This window comes from Macrobrachium rosenbergii, chromosome 31, assembly GCF_040412425.1.
Source record: "Macrobrachium rosenbergii isolate ZJJX-2024 chromosome 31, ASM4041242v1, whole genome shotgun sequence".
Taxonomy (NCBI): Eukaryota; Metazoa; Arthropoda; class Malacostraca; order Decapoda; family Palaemonidae; genus Macrobrachium; species Macrobrachium rosenbergii.
The window spans coordinates 29,740,080-29,764,630 of NC_089771.1; the positions used below are offsets into that span (position 1 = coordinate 29,740,080).

The window sequence follows — 24,551 nt, forward strand, 5'->3', positions numbered from 1 at the left end:
CAATTGTTTGAATTCAGTTACTTTGCGCGAATTTTCGTAAAAGCAGATGTGACATAATATTTTTTTATATTTACTAAAACAATACGTTTTTGGCACAAAAGTAAATCTATTACATTTTATCCTTAGACAGTCGCCTCTACCTTTTAATTAGAGCTTACAAATCTGAATTGAAGATTGCGCTCCGTATGGGAACTTTTCCAACCTATTAATGAAAATGGGGGTTTGATCGTTACATCCTGTGGTTAGTGTGAATAATAATGGGAGTCTGTCAATCACAGCATAATTGGAAAAAAAAATCTCATTCTCAATAATGCGAAAGTTTTTCTTCAATCAAGCGACATTTTTCAAAGCAATTTTTCAAAATAAGCAACTCTTATGAACTGAAGCCTAAACCTAGGCCTAGGTATAGTCTAGACCATCGGCTCGATTTTTGTCATTCCAACCATATCTCTGCACCTCAATGAGAGGGGAAGGGGTTGGGGTGACAATGGCTACTGCTCAATAAAAGGTTATCAACATCAATTTGGTATGATTTGGCTAAATTGGCCCTCCTCTCTCTCTCTCTCTCCCTCCATCACTCGCTCATTTCGTTTACCTGACAAAAAGGATATACGATGTCACGATTCCACGGCAGTGAAATTGGTTGCATTTTTGTTGCAAAGGAAGTTGGCGGACAATGAATGCATATTTATGGACAGCAGACATCCACTGTTTGTTTACAAGAGAGAGAGAGAGAGAGAGAGAGAGAGAGAGAGAGAGAGAGAGAGAGAGAGAGAGAGAGAGAGAGAGAGAGAATCATCTGAAACGTTCACATCGTTTTTCCACTCTCCTCGTAACCCATCTCCTATCCATGTTCTTTCCTTTTAACCTATAGCCCCTAATTTAAGGATGTTATACCTGCCAGGCTTTTCACACCTTCCCTTACTTCCCAATTCTCTTTCCCTTATATTTCCCTGAAACTGACACAACGAAAATGTTCATATTGGTCTCATGAAATTTCCACATCGAGGTGACTTGTTGAAGGTTGAATGCCCCTTGAAAACGAACCCATCCCCATTTTCTGGCGAACAATAATTCATCAAGCCAGACATCACGGCGACGGTGATGAGTCATACCTGTCTCATATATTCATGAAAAGAAAACATATATCATACTTCCCGGCATATTTAGTTGAAATTCAAGAAGAACAATATTATGCAAGATGTTTCAGTAAATATTAATAAGTTTAAGATGTTTACACAGACACAATATATATATATATATATATATATATATATATATATATATAATAATATATATATATAAATATATATATACATATATATATATATATATATATATATATATATATATATATATATATATATATATATATATATATATATATATGCATGTGTGTGCGTGTATTTTTCGACATTCATTCATTTAGGATAAGTCATTATTGTATCTACAGTATACAAGATTAATGGAGTCGAAGTTTTAACCAATATTTCATTAATAATAGTGACAAATGAGATGCGCATAAATGCACATTTTATCCTTGATAAAATACAAGGACAAGAGATCATAATCTACTCTGCTTATCAGACCTAAGTGCAAAGGTCTGCATATATGCACTACAAGATCACACTGTACCATAAATGACATCCGCTAAAACCTGAGGGCTTCTAGCAACTCTTCAGACTGTAAAATATACAATTCCACAAACTTTTATAACTATTAATCAGGCTGAACTATATACAGAGTACTTACTAAGTGGCGAGGTACATATTTATTGATCGTTACTCAGGCCTACAACTTGCAATAAACATACAGGGGGTTAGGTATTATGCATACACATTAGCTGTAGTGCTCACTTTTCTTTGGTAACAATATGCTATACTGAAATCGAAGGGAATATGCAATAATATTCATATAATATAGCCACATAATTTTTCTCATAAAATTATCTCGTAAAAAATGTTTAACTATTACTGTAGTGTGGATTTTCATGAACAATTGGATGTTACAATTTGTTTCTCTTAGTATCAACAGTTCACATCTATTTATAGTTCTATCACAGTACTGTACTAAAAATTAGTTCTAATTAAAACTGCTGGAAGGTCATGATACTGTAGAACAAAATAACATCCGAGGCCTACGCCTAATAAGCTTAACTTTGGAACCAATACACTTTTTTTTCAACATTGAGCTATTTCCCCTAACAGTCTGGAGTCTTTGGAAAAAAAAAAAGAGAGTAGTCAGTCACTGCCACATTCACAATTAAACTACAGAATTGTGAATGACCTTGGTGCAGAAAACTTCTATATAACATCAGCCACTTTAGTCAATTACAAAGAAGGCTCATCAGCCTACATACACACACTGCACCACTCACCCCTATCTTGCACACACTCTTGAGGTTCCTAGATATTAAGAACCTTCTTTTCGATACCTTTTTCAACATACTACTTGCATAGACAAACACATACAGTATAGTTCTCTACTAAACAGCTTCTCCTGAATTTACTTTTCCTGAAACGTTGCTAACAATAAGCAAAAGAGCGTTTCTGCATGGGTATAATAACAATACATTTCACATTGTCATTTTATTAATACAAAAATATTATGTGTGATCACGCTTCATCTTCGACTGTATCACAAAACAGGATATCTTATTTACACAACTGCAGTGGATGGTTACTTTTGATAAAAGTTAAGTGTTTACAGTGCAATAATCAAGACTAAGACACAAATGTATTCTGTTTTCACATTACAGTACTGTAAAAATTAATTAATGCCACATTTAATTAACATACCTATTCAAAATGCTAACAAAACACAGTACCTCATGATATAAGGCTTCAGTTCCATTAAATTGACGAAACTGCAAAAGCACCTTGCTACTAAAGCATTCATAAATAAAAAAAAAAGCAATCATTATTGGAAAACCCTCTCAATGAAATTTAAAATTAAAAAATCAAGATTAGTACAAAGCTTGTACTAGGAGAGATCGCTGAATCAGGAGATTAGGTGTTAATACTGTACAACAATATACGTTACACATAATTAAGCAATCAAATTACATGACAAGAACCTTCTAAAACGAATTTGAGAAAGTGAGGTAGCCTTATAAAGAATTAACAACAATTACAACAATGATGTTTCAAAATTAGATGTGGATTCTCACGACAAGCTTTTACGAACTGCCTCTTGCTTAATCTAAAAGATGCTTACGATTTCTTACAGTCTGTTACACCAAAAAATTTATGACTATATTTCTGATTGTTTTACTAATTTACAGTACTTCAATTTATAAGTCACATGCATCTCACAGACAAGTCAAAATCGCCACAGAAAGCAGTATGAATGCTCCTTAAAATAACTATTTTAATTAAGTATAAAAAGTTTTGCATAGTGTATATTGCACTAAAATATGTAACAGGAAAACACAAAACTTTGTATGAAGTCTACTGCATAAGTATCTATTTGGCCTTAAGTATATATTTCATGACGGAATGTACTATCTTAACATAAATTAAGCTTCAAACACTGCTCATTACTCTTTCTTGTTTGAGGTCGATCTCGTCTTAAGTATCTCATATTCCAGGATTAGTTAAACCTACAGTTAAACTAAGCTCCTTACCTTAGGAAATACAGTTAAGTTTTTGGTATTAGCAAGGAACTTCGACTTCTGCTCTTTTGTAAGGTAAATAATTAATTATATAAAATGTGTACTGTATATGTGTATACCATACCTACAGACATAAGTCCTTCAACAACCATTAATAACATTTAAATTGCTACCTAAATAAGTTTGTGTATGTGTGCTATTGCACATAAGGCTGCATTGAAACTCAGCTTGTGACGTGCAATATCAAGCAAATGGCCTAACTGACAGTCTTTAACATGTGACTTTAATTTCTGAAGCATAATGTTTATAAGTCTCCCAGTTTCCCTAAAAGGAGACGTGCTCTTCGCAGAAACCAAGGTCTAGTTTCCAGCTTTTCCTACAAAATTAGCACCAATATGAATTTATCATCTTTACAGCACAGGGCTAAAAAATAACATACACGATTAACTTTTTAATTTTCGTTATTAACGTGGAAATAATGGAAAGCTTAGTAAAGCAAACTTATATTTAATAGTACCACGAGATGAAAAATATAATTCTGAATAAATTAATGCTTTAACTAATTTACTGTCATATGTACAGATACTAAGAATTTATATTTTTAAATTATATATGCCACAAACCGAAAACCATGGAAAATCATTTCAACAACTACAGGACCTATGTAAACATAATGAGTTATTACATTAGTCCAAATCACATGTTATCTTTAAGATTAAGTAGAGTCTCAGATTTTAATTTATAAAACACATTTTCTATCTTTCCTTTTGATTCTCACTCGTTCATGGACGTAACCTTAACTGAAAATGGGGCTATTGAGATGGAATATACTTTCAGCTTTACAAAAAATGCTTTGGGAAAATACTAGGATTTATTCACACATCAAATACAAGTTACTATTTCAATATTTTCTTTGGACATGTGCCCCACAGCGCAAGCAATCTTATACGAAAATTTTCACCATCTCACAGTTACAAGCACTGATTAAAATCAAGCCCCGTCAACACCTAACGCTTCCTAAGAAAATAATTATGTCTGCATTAAGCACTTGGCAGTATGAGTAACATTAACCAGTGCGAGCCACCTACTAGCTGAACGGTATTTGAAAGTAAGAAATTTGAGAAAACAATCACAGTCTTAAAATATAAGGCAGAAGTTACCACATGACAGCTTTCACTTAAGTGATTTTTGTCATGAATATATACACTCTGAAAACAAAACATCAACAACATATGGGACGTTTATCAATGACACACAGCACCAAAATCAATTAATTATAAAAATATTTGCATAAGTAATTCACAATAATCTATCCAGTAAGTCACAAGCGGCCTTTTAACCTGACTCTTAAATTCCATTCTAACCAGAGTAAATGAAATAAAGATTTTGTAGAACATTACAGAAAAAAAAAGATGCTGACAAAAAATTAAAATGACATTTTTTTTAGAATAACTTTACCTTAAATTTTTATTTCATTTGTTGGATGTTTGGAAACTTCAATGACTGACTCGCCTACTAAAAGAATAATTACATTTATAAGCATAGATCTATTTGCATTTCATCAACTGAGGCACTAAGGAATTTAAGCTAACTACGGAACTAATATGGAAAATCATCCGATATACATATTCCTCTTTTAAAGCTGTCGGTTAAAAGCATCTCTCAGCTGCTGCCTTCAGACGTACACAGTTGTTCAAGGTTCACCAAAGCTTTGGCAGCATTGGTAATAATGTCTGCACAGATCTACTCCCTGTGGAATTTCTAGAGTAAAATTAAATTCAGAACTACCAAAAGATAATGACAAAAACTTGTTTGAGGCAAATCGAGATCAGCACACAGACAGGATTGGGGTCTGAAAGTACACAACTGTGGTTAATATAAATCAGAAGAGTTAAAATACCACAGTCTATATGCAAGATTCATAACTCTCTGTGATTTGTGTTGTCAATGAATCATACATGATAAATGAAGGAAGGGCATAGTATTTTATATATTGTACATGATTACTTGTGTCAGATGAAACAAATAATCTCACTCTCCATCATTATTCTGTCATTAACATCTTGGAAAATGCACATTGAATTTATAACCAGCAAAACATAGTACAGTATGTACAAGTGATTATCTAACATTTAGCCCAGGTGTGGATTTCCATCTTTGACTAAAGTTGATGTACAACTGAACCAATGACAAGACTGCATACAATGAAGGATTTATTTCTCACAAATGAAGATTCTAGGATTATCATATTAAAAGCTGTGGCAGCTAATTTAACAAAAGTGTTTCAGGCTGTCGCTGGGAACCCTAAATCAGTAGTGCTGATTTGACATGTTCTTGTGCATAGTCAAAATCAAGTGCTAGGTTTCTTACACTAACCTCAGTACAATCTGATCACAGGTTCATCACCCTTCTGCATCACTTTCTTTTTTTAACTATCGTATTCAAATGGGAAAAAGTATATACAAAACTACAGCGCAATACATTACAAAGTAAAGTTCCAAAATATATAATATTCTCAATTTATTGTATTGCAATTTCATAACACAGGTTTACAATTTTATACAGATAACATCCCCTATTAAATTACAAAACTATACACCAACAAAATCTGTAATTTTAATATATGAGTCTTTAAGATCTGCAAGCGAAATTAACCCGTAGGGATATTATATCCAATCATTTTTCCAATGATTCTCTTGCAAGTACATTATGTATAATGTAAGTCCATACTGACAACACTACTAAACATACTGTAAATTATGGGGTGCAGTGTTTAAGAAAGCTTCATACAGATTTTCAGAGGAACAAGATACTGCAATTATTGAAGGACTTTTTGACACAGATGACTCACTTTCCATCGAACAAATAAGATTAAAAGTAAGTGGACATCTCTAAGACAAAAAAGTCTGTATTTGGCCGACGAAATGTTTTTATATATGGCAACATTTGTACCTTATATACTGTACATAAAAATAATCCATATTAAGGTCTTTCTGTGGACTCAACAGAGTTTTACAATTTCTCAGTCAGTCTATTCTCTGTTAAGATCGACTACGAGTTTGAGTCTGAAACTCCCGTAACTTTCATAGGTACAAGTCTACGGTAAAATATCGATGCTAAAACCACTGTGGTTGCTAAGATACTGAATAATATACCAAACGTCCACCTTGTGCCTAGCATTGTGTATACATAAGAGACTCCAATGGGACCTATCACACGTGAACAACTTCCTGTGCTGGTCAGAATCCCCATCCAGACTCCCTGAGGCTTTGGACCTAATAATTTTGAGAACAACGAACTAAGAATTGTAAAAGATATAGGGTAGCCCATCACAGCAATAACGCTCGCTACTCCTAACTGGGAACGCTCTATGATAGGAGTATAAAGACACCACTTCTGTTCTTGGGGACAACCTAAGTCATGACAAGAGCCTCTTACAGTGGCATGCCGACGTCTACGTGAAAGAGTGTTGTGGCTCGAGAAATTCTCCGCAGTGAAATGAGAAGGCATAAGACTAGTTATGTGATCCACATCTTCATTCATCATTTCAACAGATAATTCTTCGGTATGAAAGACATCACCAGTAACATTTCCCAAGACACCAAAAGTAAAATCTTCTAACTTAACTGTTTGATTATCCAACGATTCCTTTCCCTCAATAATGAAATCGGGGAGTAACGTAGTTTCGTCTGAGAAGTTGTCCGGGAATGGAGCAGCAAATAAGGAGTCCACAGTACAGTTCTGCATTTTGGGGTACGTGCTGCCCATCGGGAAAAAGCAAAATGCTGACAGTGTCATGGGCACCAGGCCCATTAGAATTACAACCTTACGTTCGTCAAGTTTCTTGGACACAACCCCAACAATGCTGAACATCACAATAGTTAAAACGCCACCAATACTCAGACCAATACCGACAACTGTTATAGCCAGCTTATCAGACCAAGCGTACATATCCATGGTCATAGGGACCATGATTGTTTCCAGAAGGACATACATAGCTAGGATGATGAAAACAATAATCAGCACGACAACCAGCACAAGGTAATCAGGCTTTGGAAGTACCAGCTCGCTTCCGTCGGTCTCGCGTCTCTGGAACTGAGCTTCTTTAGCTGCGATTGGATATTCCTGAAACAAAAATAGATATATAACAAAATTCTGCTGTACATACTGTATACACTTCAACCAACATAACGTGCTGGACAAAAAGCTCTGGACAGGATAGTCTTCAGAAATCCCCAACGACCTCTTAAGTATAACAGATTTCAACTTATTGGACATACTTTGTGGGTTTCATCTGATTGAAACATGCATCCCTCAAAAATAAAATTCGGAAAGTATTATAGTATTAAATGATCTGAAGTGAATACAGAAAAGAAAATTATTTATGTTATTTTTCACCACCAGCTATGTCATTGTTTGCCTGCAACATCTTTTTAACAAATTATCAAAACTTGAAAGGCGATACACAACTATTTGAATAATCAAAACAGACACAATAAAACATCTGATAGATTATAAAAGATGTAACATAGTACAGGTACTATTTGTTCCCAATTCACACACTGTACTATTGTAAGTAATGTACAGTAGTTTATTTTAGGTTCAACAGAGTACTCATCAAAAACTAAAACATACAAGACAGTCATTTGACAGACAGGATGAATTTTTCAGTGAGAGTCTCCCAACTTCAAGAGTCTTCTTTGAAGTAGGCGGTAGATATATTTGAGTCTTCTACTGTTTTTCTCTAGTTAATGAGAGCTATGCAGTTTTGTTTATATTCCCCAGCTGATCCATCAACAGGTTTTAAGTACCCGATTCAGTATTCCACGAACCTAAACTCTTAAATATAATAAATATCTTGACAAAGGAATAGGATGGGCATGTTAGCTAAATATAAAAAATCAAATATCAACTACAATAAAAACTCCAAACTTATTCGTTACTAACCTGATAGATACATGGCAGGAACAAGAAAATATTCACAAATCCTAGGAGGGCAGCAAACCACCCTGTCGCAGTATACATATTCCAGACCACTGACATATCTTCTTCCTCAACTTCAGGTGGAAGAACTTCGGAAAATGTGGAGTTTGTACCCATTGTCAAATTTGTCTCATCGGCATCAAATGCATCAAATCCTGCCGCTATCGCTGACTGGATGGCTGAAATAACGAAGTTAAAATAAGAAACAAAATAGCTCAGTGTTGTTTTACTCTGAGAGAGATTACGTGATGCTCGTACAAGGTAAACCATTGTTAAATGTGGGTGTGTAAAACTTTTAATAAAGACCATTTATGTTGAATAAGGTATTGCTTCATCTATATACCTTTAAATAAGCAACAGACTTCATAATCTATGGGTTGCAACTAAATAACTGGGGACATTGGTTAGTTAGTTCTGTGATTTTATTACCTTTAACCATCACAGAAGTTTTTTTATTATAAGCAATTAAAATTGATTTAATGTTACATTATAACATCTAGTCAAGAAAAGTAGGTCCAAAGATTTGCAAAGGTGACAATAATATAATAATAATAATAATAATAATAATAATAATAATAATAATAATAATAATAATAATAATATACAATATTATCATTATTATTATTATTAACAATGAAAGCATATTGTGCAAGTAATGACAATACTATAACAAAAATAACTACGAAGACAAAATAAGATTTGTTTGTACAACAAACTGTAAACTCATGCAGTGAAAAATTGTATTTCTAAGGTAAGATGGCAACCTTCAATGAGGAGAATTTTGTTCCAAAACTCGGCTCCTTGTCATTTATTCTATAAATACTGCATTTTTACAGCTTTATACAGGACCTTCAGACTTCCAAAATGATCACAGAATTGACTGTTTCCCATCCACACATATTCATGCAAGTTTTCTCCACATATCTTGTTTCCTATCTTTTACAAAAATTTGAATTTAATGAGGGAAGTACTCAAGAACGAGTATAAACAGAACTGGGTCCAAGGAAGCAGTTGTCACAATGTAAGTCAGGCTGAATATGATGGACCTAAAGGCAAACTTTAAGAGGAGAGAAGAGTAGGTACTTTGCTCTGTACATAACTCAAGAATAAAGTACAGAAAAGAACTAAAGCTAATAACTGACTATGATATAACTTTGGAGATTTTAAATAGATTACTGGAAAACTGGATGGGGTCAGAAATGATGTTTGCACAGAAAATGCTAATTATCAAAGCTAAAGACATGACACTCTTTGAAAGCAGTCGGATAAGTCTCTAGGGGACTAAATTAAAATGGGTTACAGAGATCATTCAGAAATGAAATGTACTTTCAGTGTAGACAAAATTAAAAGAATTGTATAATATTTACTAAAAAGGTGGCCCATAGCCAACATTGTCAAAGCTCTATGGTCAAAGTAATCACCAGAGAAGACAGAAAAATCCAGGTCACGGTGGACATATTTCTTAATTTCTTTCTTCTCAACATTTAAAGACTGTTCTCTCATTATCTTCTTCTTTATCTCTTTACTTGACTTTCTTTTCTTGTGTTTCTCTAAACTCTTCTAGTTTGACTTTATACACACCACACATTCTTTCTATCCCATTACTGCAGCACCTTCCATAAAAGTAATTTATTTGATCTACTGTTACTACCTTACATAATAATCCCAATACTCTGTTTACTGATGCATGCTCTACAACAGAAACAATCATATACTGTACTATGTTAAATTTATAAAAATCATACTCACCTCAGATGAAGATATATGCATTGAATTTAAGAACAAATGTCTTTGGATAAACAAGAACTCGACAATTACAATTTTCAGATATGTACGGTAAAAACAATCCCTCTACTGGTTGCTACATTTTAAAAAGGGCGATGTGAGTTGGTAATATTAATATCATACCGAACAGCGTAGGGAAAAAAATACATATATAGGTACACTGGTATAGTACAAGACTAGAACAAATACAGCACTTACATTCAAAGTGACATGCTTTGAGATCATACCAAGGCTAACAGAGTACAGTAACACTAAATTACTTCATCGAAAAGCAAATGTTTACACCTGCAAGACAAACTGCACAAAAATGTGAAGCTAACAAGGATAACATAAAATCCCAAATATCAAGGTCACTTGGTTTGTAATGAAAGAACTTTTACTGCTTGTCCAACAGAGGGAGTACTCTTCTGTGCTTCCTTCAAAACTACTTTATCTGGTGCAAATAAATTTCAAGCTTAGCTGGATATGTTTGACAACTCAAAAACTGTTTCTAGTTGTCTGTAGGTGTGACATAACCTCCATAGGCAAACTGGATAACCCATAAACAAGCTACAATATATATGAAATAAAAGTACACACTGCATAAAGGTATATACATTTGTCTACCAAAAAAAAACAAAAAAAGGGAGATTGTGATATATACAGGCTGAAGGTTCTCTGAAAAAATATTGAGAACTTGGTGATGGTTTTTTACAATCAGCAAAATAAAAAAAAAATAATAATATCCAAATCCACAATCATCATTACAGTTACTATCATTCTCATTACTGTGGTGGTCCATTGGTTCATGCAAGAAGGAACTCTACTCGGAAACTGCAATACCTCAACGACGCAACAAATACCTGATGAGTTTTGCACAGTTGCAGTGGAGTTCTCCACCTGATACTTTGAATGGTCTGATCGTGAGAACAAGGCCACTAGCCCCGTCTGAAGAGCTGCATGTGTGTACAAGAACTGGTGTTATAAACATAATCGAAATACAGTAGTTTTAAAAGGATGACATCAATATTTTCTCTTCAGGTTAAAATTGGCCTTTATTTACTGGGACAGTCAGTTTTATATATTGTACTTTCCAGGTATGCCTACCAGTGCTACAAGAACTCTGGTTTCATGAAGAAAAGGAAGTGAGATGTGCAGAACTGCAGCCTTTGCTAGAACAACAGTGTATCTGCATTCAACATAGAAGAGAAAAAGCAACTGAAGATTGGTAACTTTCAAATCACATTACACCCATTAATATATATACCAGGACATCAATTTTTTCTTGCATAAAGCTCAATGTGTCTTTTCCATCTTTCTCCCTATATCAGAATTAACCATACCTAACCTAACCAAGCTTAATTTCCAATGGTATGCATATCTCATAATTCAGAAAATCATGCAAACACACTGCTGGTCTTGTGAAGGCATCAATTATTCTTACACGAGATCATTTTCAGAATCCATTTCCAAAGTTTTTAATGCAACAGACATTACAATGAAAGGATTTTGAAAAATGAGGGAACCAAAACTGTCAAAGGCTGCCTCTCATAAATAAATCATACATCAAATAACATCAGTGAAGAGTAAATTCTACAGAGCTGAAGTTACTTTCCAATGAGAAGTAACTCAATCATAAATTAAAAAAAAACCCTAACGGTTAATGAACAATTAATGGCTCGTACTGTAATAAGATCATACCACACACAGTATCCCACTTGGTCACTTTAACCAATGCTTGCTTCAGAGGAGGAAAAGAACAAAACCAAAAACTGGATAAGAGGTGAGTTCACACCTCACGAAAACTGAAAGCAGCTGCCAATGGTCTCTCTCTAAACTGGTAATTGTTCTTTCTCTTACAATGAAAGTTCCCAATCCTGAGGGGCCAGTACGTAATAATGTCGTCAAATTAGAACTGAGATAAAGGTATCCTTTTCATTAAACAATAATCATCTGATTTTCCTCTGTACACCTGAAATATGAACATTTTTCTATGAAAACTTTTCACAAAAAAAAAAAATTAAAAAGTAACTGCCATCTCTTAGTACTGAAATTAACTGAAACAAAACTCAGAGATGACAAATATCTCCCCTATTCCAAGAAGAAACCGTTCTGACATTTAAAAAGAATGACCAGCTTGAACACAATGATTGATAGCATAACAATGAGCTAGTTTCTTCTAGTGCTGAAATGTATTAACCTTTTCTATGATCGGTTAACTTAACTTCCATTCAACTACTGCTTACAACATGAATATTATACTGTAATACAATTAATGGCATTTTTCAAGGACATCTTGAATGATAATTCCTTTGCTAAGAAATTCACAATGTCGTGATTAAATTGTCTATTAATAATCATACAAATAAAAAAATTTACTGACATGATTGTGGAGTTTTAATATGCAACAATTCTTTTCTTTGACCATGTATAGTTTTTATTGTTTCTGTTTTTGGAATTAAAATTCATGAAATGACTAGTGTTAAATCGTTCTCTTTGCAAATTACCTCTCATTGAGCCATTAAAACAAAATTAAATCCCAAACAAAATAGCATTTGTAATGGATAATAAAAGCTTCTTTCCGTTTATTCTTCTGTACTTCCTTCAAAATATGTTTTGATTAAATCTGAGTTAAAAGATCTAACTCCATGAAATGAGGAACATAAGGATATTGAGTGAAGCATTGCACTGATATTCATATTGCAGAACTCATTACCTTATGATGAAACACATTTTTATAAGTGCCACCATGTCCCCAAAAGAGAATACACTAATGACTATGATTTTAAAATTCCTGAACAATTATCAAGCAAGATACTGTACACCATTTGGCTGATGGTAATGCAATGAACGACAGACAGTATACCACTGGCTATTCAACAGTAAAGCCAGATGGGACAAGTTACTCAATGCCCTAATCTACTCAAACCTAACAGAAACTTGCAAAATAAAATAAAAAAATTAGGAAATTTCTCCAAAATATCTGATAACCCCTTCTCTTGAGAGGTGGAAGAATATACAAAACAGGAAAATAAAAAAATTTCAAGATTTGGCAGTAGAAGGGTTGAAACACACTTGAACTAAGAAATTCGAGGACTGGTGATTTTTCACCCCTGCAATTATGGTAGGAGATGGCTCATCAGGTGTTGCCAGACCAAGAGGAAAGAAGACAACCTTACTGAATTCACTGGAAAAGAGGCCCACACAGCAATGTTGGTTGGTAAACTGTGTGGGCACATTGCAGAGGAGATAGAACAGCCTGCAGAGCAGAATAAAAAGTGTACAGATCACACCTCACATACAAAACCAACCTTCTCAGCCCATCTTGGGAACGACAAGTGGGACCACCCTGTCATTAACCTTTTATCCAGGCTTGGGTTTGATAACTGAACACATTTCTTTTATATCATAAAAGTTATAAGTCTCTTACACAGTAAATTTTCTAAATACAGTACTGCAATGGAATATAAAATTTAGGCCAAGGGCCAACCTATGAGGTCAGTCACCACTGAAAGGTAAAATTGTAAGTAAAAACGTTTTAAAGGTGTAACAGGAAGAAAACCTCCCAGTTACACCATGAAATGATTGTCAGGAGAGGGTTAAGGAGAGTAAGATGGGACAAAGAGAATATGAACAGAGGTCCTGCAAAAGGAATGAAAGGTGTTACAGCTAGAGGCAGAAGGGATGCTGAAAAGAATCTTGCATAAAACCTGCAGTGCACTGCATGAGGTTCACTGACAGCACTATCCTCCTAAAGATATTAAATTATCAACAAACGTGACACTTATTTCCAGAAATCCACTGTACAGTAGTTGTCTATTCTTACCTGGGCCAATGATAAAACCCATTGCTTGTGAAGCTGAGATGAATGAAACAGCAGTTGTTCTTTCACTTAAGGTTGTAGACGCTGCTACGTAAGACCTGATGACGGCGATATTGGCTGAAAGATAAAAGCTACAGTGAGGTACAGTATTGTAATATTTATTCTTACTCTTCCTCAGAAGAGCAATACAGCAATAATGAAAAGGTGTACGATGAACTAATCAGTATCCCTACAGTCACATTCTCCTGCAATTAGAAACTGCTTCCGTCAGGAGGGGTAACTTAATGCAACAATTATTTTTGTGATGACAGTGTACTGCTTCTTCTCAATATTGGTGAGGCTGGATGTCCCTCAACTTTGCCCCAAGCAGGAAGGATAATCGCCAGTGTCTTGCATTCACTTTTGACTTACATAATTTTAAGGAAGGCTCAGACACGAACTTTAAATTTACTAAGGAGACTCTACAACAGGTGAAGGAGTAAAAACATCTCATGAGTAAGGCTGACTGTGGCAGGACAAAATGTTGTAGTAGTGAGTGCTTATGGGCCAGGACTGGAAAAGAATGAGAGTGAAAGGGGGTGTTTTGGGAGAGTGCGATTCTTTGCCTTTGCTGGATTTGGGGAGCAGGAAGAGCAGGTCGTGTTAAATGACTGAAATACAAGGTTATGTGATAAAATACAAGGTTATGTGATAAAATACAAGGTTATGTGATAAAAAGACATGGTATTTTGAAGACAGGGAGTTCCTGGAATAAATGGGTGTGGAATCACTTCGAAATATGTTTAGGTAGGGGCTTGATAGTTGTAAATGCACGATTTCCTACAGAAACTATACATAAGTTTACTTTGAAAAGAGGAAAGGGTGAGGAAAGGTCTGACATATAACGTGTTATTACAAAGTATACAGAAGAGTAAGTTGATGGATGTAATGATGAGAAAAGAAGCAGCTGGAGGTATAGACAATCAATATTTGATTGAAGTTAATGTTAAAAAAGCTGGAAATTTCACTTGGAGTGGAAAGGGTGAAAATGTAGTTGTAAGGGTAAGACTAGTGAGTTTGGTATGAAGTAAATGAGTCACTAAACCAATTCGCCATTATGGAAATCAAGTGTTGATGTTGAATGCAAATGAAAGAAAATTAAAACTGGAAGCTGTTGGGATAAACTGCTTGCATAACATATGTGGCATATGAAGAATCAAAGCGGTGAGAAATATGGAGATATTCAGAAGTGGTCCAAAGGTTAACATGGACAAAAAGGACGAATCAGTGTTGGAGATAGTTCGGTCATATGGAAAGAATGGAGGATGATAGGTTGGGGAAAAGTGTATACAAATCAGAATTACTGGGACGGAGGAAAGGGGGGACTTCAACATTCAAGAAGTGGCAGATGCAAGCAAGATAAAGGTGTAAAGCTCAGTAAGTAACTGAAGTCTTATATATGGGTCTACGAAATCTCTACTATTGAGGGAGTTTAATGCAATAGTAAAAATAAGGTGTACATAGAGTAATTCTCTTGTTAACTATCCTTTAATTTGAAGGAAGCAAGAGTTGTGCTATTGTTTTGGTCTTCACGGCGAAGAGACAAAAGGGCATAGGTCTAAAGTACTCTACACTCACCAGAACTAACTCCTACAACAAAACGGGAGAAGATCATCACAGATTTCGCCGCAGATCCAAAGGTACCTAAGATGGCGTAAAATATATTACCCGCTATAAAGCAACTGATGGTCAAAATGAAGGCACCTCTGGAAGAAAAAATTAAAGGAATTAATCAGGATCTAAACATGAACCACATACTCATAAAATTACTTGAAGGAAATGGCGTTCAACAAAATTTTACGGCATTTTCCTCAATGAAACGAATTTACCAATCGCCTCTTTATCACAATTTTTTGCATTACTGTATATGTATCACGATAACTCTAATATACATGGGACTATGTAGCACAATATACCATGTTTTTATTTTGGAAAGTTATATTTCTCATAACTCACAATTGGCGCTGATAACAGAACTTCCTTTCCTCATTCAAAGTAATGTTATATCTATTATATCTATGTATTATATCAGTGATAAAATTCCTGTGCAAATACAACCTTCGTCCTCAGCTTCTAGTACAATTCAGCAGGCCACATTACCATATTTGACGACGTCATACAACAATTACGCTATCTGATAGATTACATAGGCCTACTTGCTGCATTGCTTCAGTTATCATACACAGCTGGAACATACCTTACGGATGTTATAACTAGTTTTGGCGTCATATTTCAATTGCATTTATTAACTTCGTGTCACAGGTATCTACCATTTTATTATGCTTACTGATTTATGCGCTCTGTAATTCTTGCTATGCTAATGATATTAAAGAATACCATTCACCACTGTTCCCAATATGGATAGCAAGCCAGTGCAGAAAAAGAAATAGGAAGGAAAGAATAAATCATGAAAGAGAAAAACGGGGAAAACAAATAAGTAACAGATAAGTACACGATTAGCGAGATCTAATTTTAGCGTATTTATGAAAGTACCTTTGCAATGTCTCGAACATTTTATATAATATCGTTTATCTAAATATGTGAAATAATACTTTTATTAACAGATATAATTGAAGGCACTGTTGTATCGGCCATTTCAAACGAAATATTGTTCTATGTGGCTGAATTTTTCAATACGGTAGTATTTTTGTTCGCGTTCCAATAGCAAATCAAGCGTAAATATTTTGATTATATCTTACCAAATCAAGGAAACCCATAACACTTTTAATTGCAATATTTTCTAAACCCCTTTAATTGCATTATTTTCTAAACAGCTAAAGTTAAAAAAAGTAGTTTTTATATTTTTTTGCTGCAATACCATAGGCCTGGTCATCTTGATTTTATAATAGATATTTCACTGAATTTAGTCTGCTAGCAAATTGTACTCTGATGACCTTCTGCTGCCTTTGATCTGTCACAGGTGCGCCTAACTACAGACTTTTACAGCCGTGGGTGACAGCAGATAATCGCTTAAGCTTTCCGCAAGGATGCATGGATTTACCAAAATGCCTTTGAACTAAGATATACCTCTTCTCACATAATCCTCTCTCTCTCTCTCTCTCTCTCGTAAATGACAGCGACCTTGAATTACTCGCTCAAACAAGATAAACTAGTCTCAATTCACAAATCCCCTACAACAGCAATAATAAGCGTGCCAGACTACAATTGGAAAATGACTCTCTCTCTCTCTAAATTCAAGTCCTAAACCTCACTTGAGAAAGACGCCTCGGGTTAGATCTACAGTGAAAGAGAAGAGAGCAATCATTGCGCAAGGCCTTGTGTACGTGTCATTAAGAAGGATTTCGGTGGACTCGCATGCAACGCCATTTGAACACAAAGCTCTCGTTTTTATTTTGGCTGTTTTCTTCTTTCAATTGTATGCAGGATAATATCTGCGTTAGCCAATAAGTAAAACTGTAAATATTTCTGAGGTTTAGACTGATGAACTTGATATAAGCGACCTTCATTTGTATTTCGGGGTCTAAAGAGCTATTTTCAAGTCAGGGTGCTAAAATTTCCACAATAATCAACATTATTATTATTATTACGTTGTTAGTAGCATTATCAAAGTATGAACAAAGTGGATAAATAACTCTCAAAAGCTTATTCTTCCATACGTGCTTTCTCTTAATGAAGAAAGCATTATTTTATTAAAACTGTTATTTTCTATCTTATTATTATTATTACGCCACTTTGTCACACACAAACGTAAATGGAATATATTGTACCAGACAAAAACGGTACAGGTATATCCTTCGTATTTGTACCAGAAAAAACAAATGAAGTGAGAGTGAGTCAGCTTGACGATTTACTTTCGAAATGCAGCTATAGGGCCGTTATCTATGCAAACGCTGATATTACCGATAACACCATATCACAAACGAGGTAAATATGTGACTAATTGGTCCTAATTTTGATGTTATCCGGATAACTAACAGAGAGAGAGAGAGAGAGAGAGAGAGAGAGAGAATTTGCACACGACACTAGTCCCATGTATAGTTAGATACAAGTCTTCCGCGCGAATTCGCTTACAATTTAACGATGTGCTTTCTCTTGCCCCCTTTCCTAAAAGTCTAGGTCTTTTTCTAGTCTTACGGACTGGAAATAAATAAAGGCAACGCCAGAGAGTCAGAGATACAACACAGAGCTGATAACAAGAGGGGGATACAACAGGGAAGCAGATTAGGCTGACACGAAGTTTTGATTCATCCCGAACAGAAACGTGTCATCTAACCACGTTGGCCAAATGGAAGTCTTAATTTTCATTTAGTTAAAAAATATACAATTATATGAAATAAAGCCTGAATTAGCTCTTATCCTAAATAGATCTAAATTATCAAAATTCCTAATCAGTATTATTTATAGGCCTAAAGCACAAAAAGAGAATCTCTGACGAATAAATAAGGAATAGCTAAGAAAATCAATAAATAAGCTATAGGAAAAAAAGCCTTATTCCTGTAAAACTTTCGCTGAATGTAAAAGTTATAAAATACTAACGATAGATAGGCATTGAACAGTTTAGTACATAAGTTTGAATACCAAAACGCGGAGACCCATCTCTCTCTCTCTCTCAAGCACGAAGCCAGCAAATATCTTAGTAAAAATATCTGTGGAGTAAGAAATAAAACACATAAACATAAATTATTTTCTGCTCTGACTTGTAGACTCACCGATTCGACTCAGCCTTGTTAGCCCACAGACCGAAGGCTGGAGACGCCAACATCTGCCCGAGTGGATTAGCGGCGACTACCCACCCCAAGAACTCCTTTGAGACCGAAGGATCGAGCTGGAAAAGTAAGGAAAGTTAGCGACTACCCATCCGAAGAATTCGAACCCAATTTGATTCTAAGAGGAAATTGGAGACTGAAGAATATCTGGAAGGTTTGGGGGAAAATGAAGTCTGCAAAAAAGCTTCTTTTGTGATGCAATAACTTAAAATTATATTTTTCTGAAGTAATAAAACTTAAAATATTATTTCAAACCGTATTTACACATTTCTGGCACAAGGAGAAGTTACTGCTGTAAAACAGTTTTTAAAAATATCTAAACATATTTCTGGCGCGAAAAGATTTTACAACATAGGTCTAATAGTTCCTGCAAAATAATATTAACTAAAACATCAAACTCAACACTCATTTGAAGTACACGATATTTCGTCACTGATAATATAAAGGTATAAGTAAACTTAACGAAAAGCTTTCACGCTGACAGCATTCACATAAGCTGTATCAAGCACAGAAAACGAAAGCTTACATACTTTTCGTACATTCTCCCAACCACACGAAAATGTTATCAATTCCTCGACGATTTCGACAAAACCTATAACCAGGTCAATAAATATATAAACGTTATCTTATCATATACCACAAAGGAACTTATTATTATCCCTAAATCCGTGGATTATTTGAGTTAAGGTGTTATTGATAAAGCAACGCATTCAAGAAATCTGTGCCCATAACCCACAAAAATGATCTTAATATATTATTATTGTGAGTATAAACAAAAGACAAATTTTCCACATTCTTGTTCATTCTTTACTACCATATATATTTTTTTATTTTCAAATATTTAGGAAGAATTATTTTCATTATAATTCTGAAATCGGGTTATGTAAACCTATAATATAATGATTACAATGATATTTTGCTTAAATAAATAAAAAAAGTCAATGTGTATAATTTTCTTTAAACAAACATTCATCCCTTTGACTATGAAATGACTATCTCTCTCTCTCTCTCTCTCTCTCTCTCTCTCTCTCTCTCTCTCTCTCTCTCTCTCTTCGTTAAGTTACACGAAAAAAAACTCGAGAAACATAACAAAAAGTTCGATACACGACAAAAAAAAAAAAAAACTCGAAAACCATGACAAAGAAAAAAAATCGAGAAACGAAAAATAACCCAAGAAACATGACAAAAAAAAAAAAAAAAAAAAAAACTCGAGAAACATAACAAAAAAACAAAACCACTCCACAAAAAGTCCACCTGCTGCAGGTAGGGCCAGACGCCGGTCAGCACGATGGAGAAGCCGATACTCATGACGAAGGTGGTGACGTAGACGACGCAGTGAGACCTCTTTCGTGCCTTCCTGTCCGCCACCGTCTCCAGCACTCCCACGGGGATCTCGTCCTCCAGCATGCGAGCGGCGACGCCATCGCTGGAAAACGGAGAGAAAGTATTAATAGAGAGAGAGAGAGAGAGAGAGAGAGAGAGAGAGAGAGAGAGAGAGAGAGAGAGAGAGGATTTCAAGTGATACAGAAACAATTCTTTGGAGAGAAAGGACTCCACGTCATATAGACTGAATTCTTTACACTTCTGGCTTGAATGTGCACTGTGCCTTTGAGAGAGAGAGAGAGAGAGAGAGAGAGAGAGAGAGAGAGAGAGAGAGAGAATTTCAAGTCATATAGATTCAATTCTTAAAACTTCTGGCTTAAATGTGCAGAGAGAGAGAGAGAGAGAGAGAGAGAGAGAGAGAGAGAGAGATCAAGTCATACAGACTCAATTCTTAAAACTGTCTTAAATGTGCACTGTGCTTTTATAATACTGCATTGGCAACTTCTGGAACGTAACAGGTGTCGCAAAAAGACTTGTAACGGAAGATGTGTCAATGGACGCCAAAGGTGTAATATATGCAGGAATTGGTGAGCCAACTCTACGCAATGGATGTGAGTGTGGATCTATAAAAAAAAAGTGAATGTAATGTGATAAAATACCTCGAAACTGCTGTATCTACGCGTGACAAAGGTATTCGAAAGGATGGGTCTTAATATCCAAGAAGAGAGAGAGAGAGAGAGAGAGAGAGAGAGAGAGAGAGAGAGAGAGAGAGAGAGAGAGAGAGAGAGAGAGAGATTGGACAGAAGTGAATGGCAGTGTGGGTCTTCTCCGTAGAAATATGAAGCAGCTGATATCGTGGAAAGGCTGTGCACACGGCTCAGCTTTGAATCAGCTGTCAGATCGCGAATACTGTATTACAAAGACCGCGGTCTTGTTTCCTATCCTACAGTAATTTTACTGTAATGTAGTAGGCCTAATTTGTGCCAGAAAGCTAAATAAAACGAAAAAGCACACAAACATTGGTGCTTACGAGAAAAATATATAATTCATATTTCTAAAAAAGTAAATAAAATCAAACAAATATAACAACGCAGTATATTACATAAATCATACATCTGCTAAAATAAGCATTCAAATCTGATTAGAAAATGCAGTCCTACCGTCTAAAGGCCGATGTCCTTCGCAAAGAGCTCCTGTTAAACAGAATAAATGTTAAAATTTAACAGTCAAGTTTCTGTGTAGTCGGAACAAGTGGCTTCTGAAAATGGGTATTGTTGCAGCTAGTATTTTACCTCATTATTACAGCCTTAAATGTCTGATATATGCACACAAGTCAATATAATAACAATAATAACAATGTATCTTGTATGTAAGATTCATTGATGCAAGAATTGTCCAAAACAAAAGCCACTTTTCAGACCACTTCCAGTAACAAATAACGTTTGAAATCTAAACACAAAATGCAAACGCTAGACTGTCAAAGCTTACATTTGCTATGGACTGAAGGGAATTTACTATAACCATATATCTATACATTGCAAAATAAGACATAAGGACACATATATCTATCAGAATTTAGACGAGAAGAAGGAAGAACCCAACATAGGCCTATTCCTCACCTTTTCCTCCTCAGAGCGCTCTCGACAGACCTTGGAAAGAACGGTACAGACTTATCAAACCAACAGACCTATCTGTGAATTCTTCGTTATTATATATGAATACACCTAATACGGAGTTGAATACGTATACATATTATCCAGGCACATTAAATGAGATGTTATTTTTTTTAAACAAATGAACAACGAATCATTCAAAGCACTCACCTCACTGGTATCTCTGGTAGCGGTTCAAGGCCGACCCTTCATATGAGTATCGAGTGAAAAACCGATATTAATGAGTATTCTTAAATCAATCACTTATTACGTATAAACCTTAAAGAGTTTATATTAATAGCTAATACATATAGTGTGTGTGTGCTCGCGTGTTACGTAATCAATCTCTCTCTAATGTAACAATTGCATTTCTGTATCTAAGTAACGAGAATAGGACTGAGCTAGTCTACGTGAGAGAGAAATGGAACACTGACTGTGAATTACAGAGGGGGGGGGGGGGATGAAACGACGTGTAAAACAAACGAGAGTGGGGGCAGACCCTCTTGCAGTGTTAAAGACCGCATGAGGTTTTAATTTAGAATCGAAATAAATAGTTATACGAGAATGTAATGGTAGTATACTAATACTATTCTACTGTACATTAGCGTGTGGTGAGAAAACACCAATTTTTTTGTATTAAAAGATTCTTCATGAAAAATATATAAGAAAACCTCTTTGTTTCATATATACATTAATAAATTCATGAATATATTAATACAGGCATATTGTCGCACTGTTACCAATAATAATTAGTCAAAGAAAAAATAAGCTGAATACTCAACATCTTGAAGCTCACACTAGAGTAGGCCTACTGTCTAAAAAAGCTTTAGAAGCAAACTAAAACTTCTAAAACGAGTTATGGTCTATATACAACCAACGTAAAAGTGCAATGATGACGTCACATCGATCATTATTGGCATTTTTAAAATAAAAAAAATCTAAAAATATAAACAATTGTCAGCATCAGCATATACAAGCATACAGTTCTCAGATGCGTTCTCAAGTTTAGCAGAGTGGGTTGTATAGGCCTACCGTGACCTTTGGACTTTGGTTTCGTTGTAGGCTTTTGAGTAATAAACAAATTTCAAATTTTGAGTAACATATATGGACATTTCTGTTCTCATTAGATATTCACTTACAATTATCATAAATATACTTTACTTACAGATACAGAGATAATCATTGTCATTATCTGGCATTTCTTAAAACAAATGTAATTACTTTTCTAGCTTACAAATTCATCATTAATCGTAAATTACTTACATTAAATTCATTAATAATTATTTAGATCCTTAGCTCGGTAACAATAATTACCACCTCTTACTGATTCCACTATATTTTATAAATATTTCTTAATCGTTTCCTCTCTTTGCCGAGTCACAAACGGATTGTCGTTGCCAATTACTCAAAGGGGAAAAAAATTCACAAAAAATACAGAAAACGGGAATATAAACCTAAACAGGCATAACTCACCAAGATGCAGGTGCCTTGGGCAGAGGCTCCAACAAAATCCTATTGCTACACAGAGAGGAGAGAGCGTCAGGTTGATTCTATCTCGGTACAAGTGTCAGACGCGTATGGTACAGGCACGCGTAGGGTATAGGCACGTGTACTGGTCTCTTCACTTTAAAATTTATGCATTTATGAACGCAAATCTACACATTTACTTTCACTGTTGCAGACGAAACGGTACAAATTGACACACGCTACAAATGATAATTTATAAACACATTTATTTGACTCGTAAAACATTTGATGATGATAATAATAACAGTAACAATAATTATCATTACTGTTGTTATCATTCATTCTTCAACCTTCATTGTTCGTACAGATCTATGTAAACTTCACCTTACCTGAACTTTGTAATACGCTTTTTTTCCACCGACCTTTGATAAAGGATAACAAAAAGAATTGCATAGTCATTATGATTTCAAACTTATGAAATACAGTATTAACTACAAATGATAGGTGTAATAAACACTCTTATAACCCCAATTACACACATATATGTGAATATACACGTATACCCTTGAAAGTGTACAATGAAGCAATTTGGCCAATTATCAATATATAGGTCATTTTCTAATTTAGGCACAAGAGTATTGTGAAATATATGCAATTATTTTCGAAGTGTTTATTTTCAATATTTCAGATATTTCCGCTAATTACAAAATCAAAATACTTACGAGGGAACCGGCATATTCGGCAGCGGAGATAGCATATGCCTAGGACAAAGCAATTGAAGATAGCATGATATTTTGGCATAATATATAAGCAAAGGACATTTTTCCAGCAATATAATCCATTCAAGCAGTTTAGTAGAGTTACACGTTTTCTATGACTCCGTAACAAATTAGGGGAAACTATATTACACAGACGACTACAGTACAAGCTCAAGGTTAATTTTAAATTAGCAGGTTTCTAAAAAAAAACAGCTTACATGAATGTGTGGCTACCATGCAAAAAGGACTTATTTAATGTTATCTGATTAATAGGAAGCATTATATTCACAATATCTCCAAGGAACCATCAAGGAAATGTGAGGAAAATGAGGCACTTTGTCTCACTACGATGATAGACCTACCTTGGAGTCGATGCACTGGAATCCAATGCAGCACTTTGAA

The 24,551-nt window shown here is 34.8% G+C and overlaps 1 protein-coding gene across 9 annotated transcripts in view; it reads right to left on the reverse strand.

Annotated features, from left to right (window-relative positions):
* Positions 1-2,573: 2,573 nt before the first annotated feature.
* LOC136855500 (major facilitator superfamily domain-containing protein 8-like) overlaps positions 2,574-24,551 on the reverse strand; it is a 41,226-nt gene continuing 19,248 nt past the window's right edge. For 2 of the 9 annotated variants that reach the window (XM_067132591.1, XM_067132597.1), the window contains 7 exons: positions 20,204-20,375; positions 18,893-19,008; positions 15,801-15,928; positions 14,187-14,300; positions 11,224-11,316; positions 8,561-8,775; positions 2,574-7,738 (listed from right to left, as the gene is read on the reverse strand). In XM_067132591.1, the coding sequence (XP_066988692.1) occupies positions 6,665-7,738; positions 8,561-8,775; positions 11,224-11,316; positions 14,187-14,300; positions 15,801-15,928; positions 18,893-19,008; positions 20,204-20,375 (1,912 nt within the window). In that variant the 3' untranslated portion in view covers positions 2,574-6,664. Of the gene's footprint in view, positions 7,739-8,560; positions 8,776-11,223; positions 11,317-14,186; positions 14,301-15,800; positions 15,929-18,892; positions 19,009-20,203; positions 20,376-21,432; positions 21,466-21,891; positions 21,922-22,095; positions 22,211-24,113; positions 24,153-24,511; positions 24,545-24,551 lie in introns of those variants that run through there. The other 7 variants (XM_067132595.1, XM_067132589.1, XM_067132596.1 and 4 more) reach the window with 7 other exon arrangements.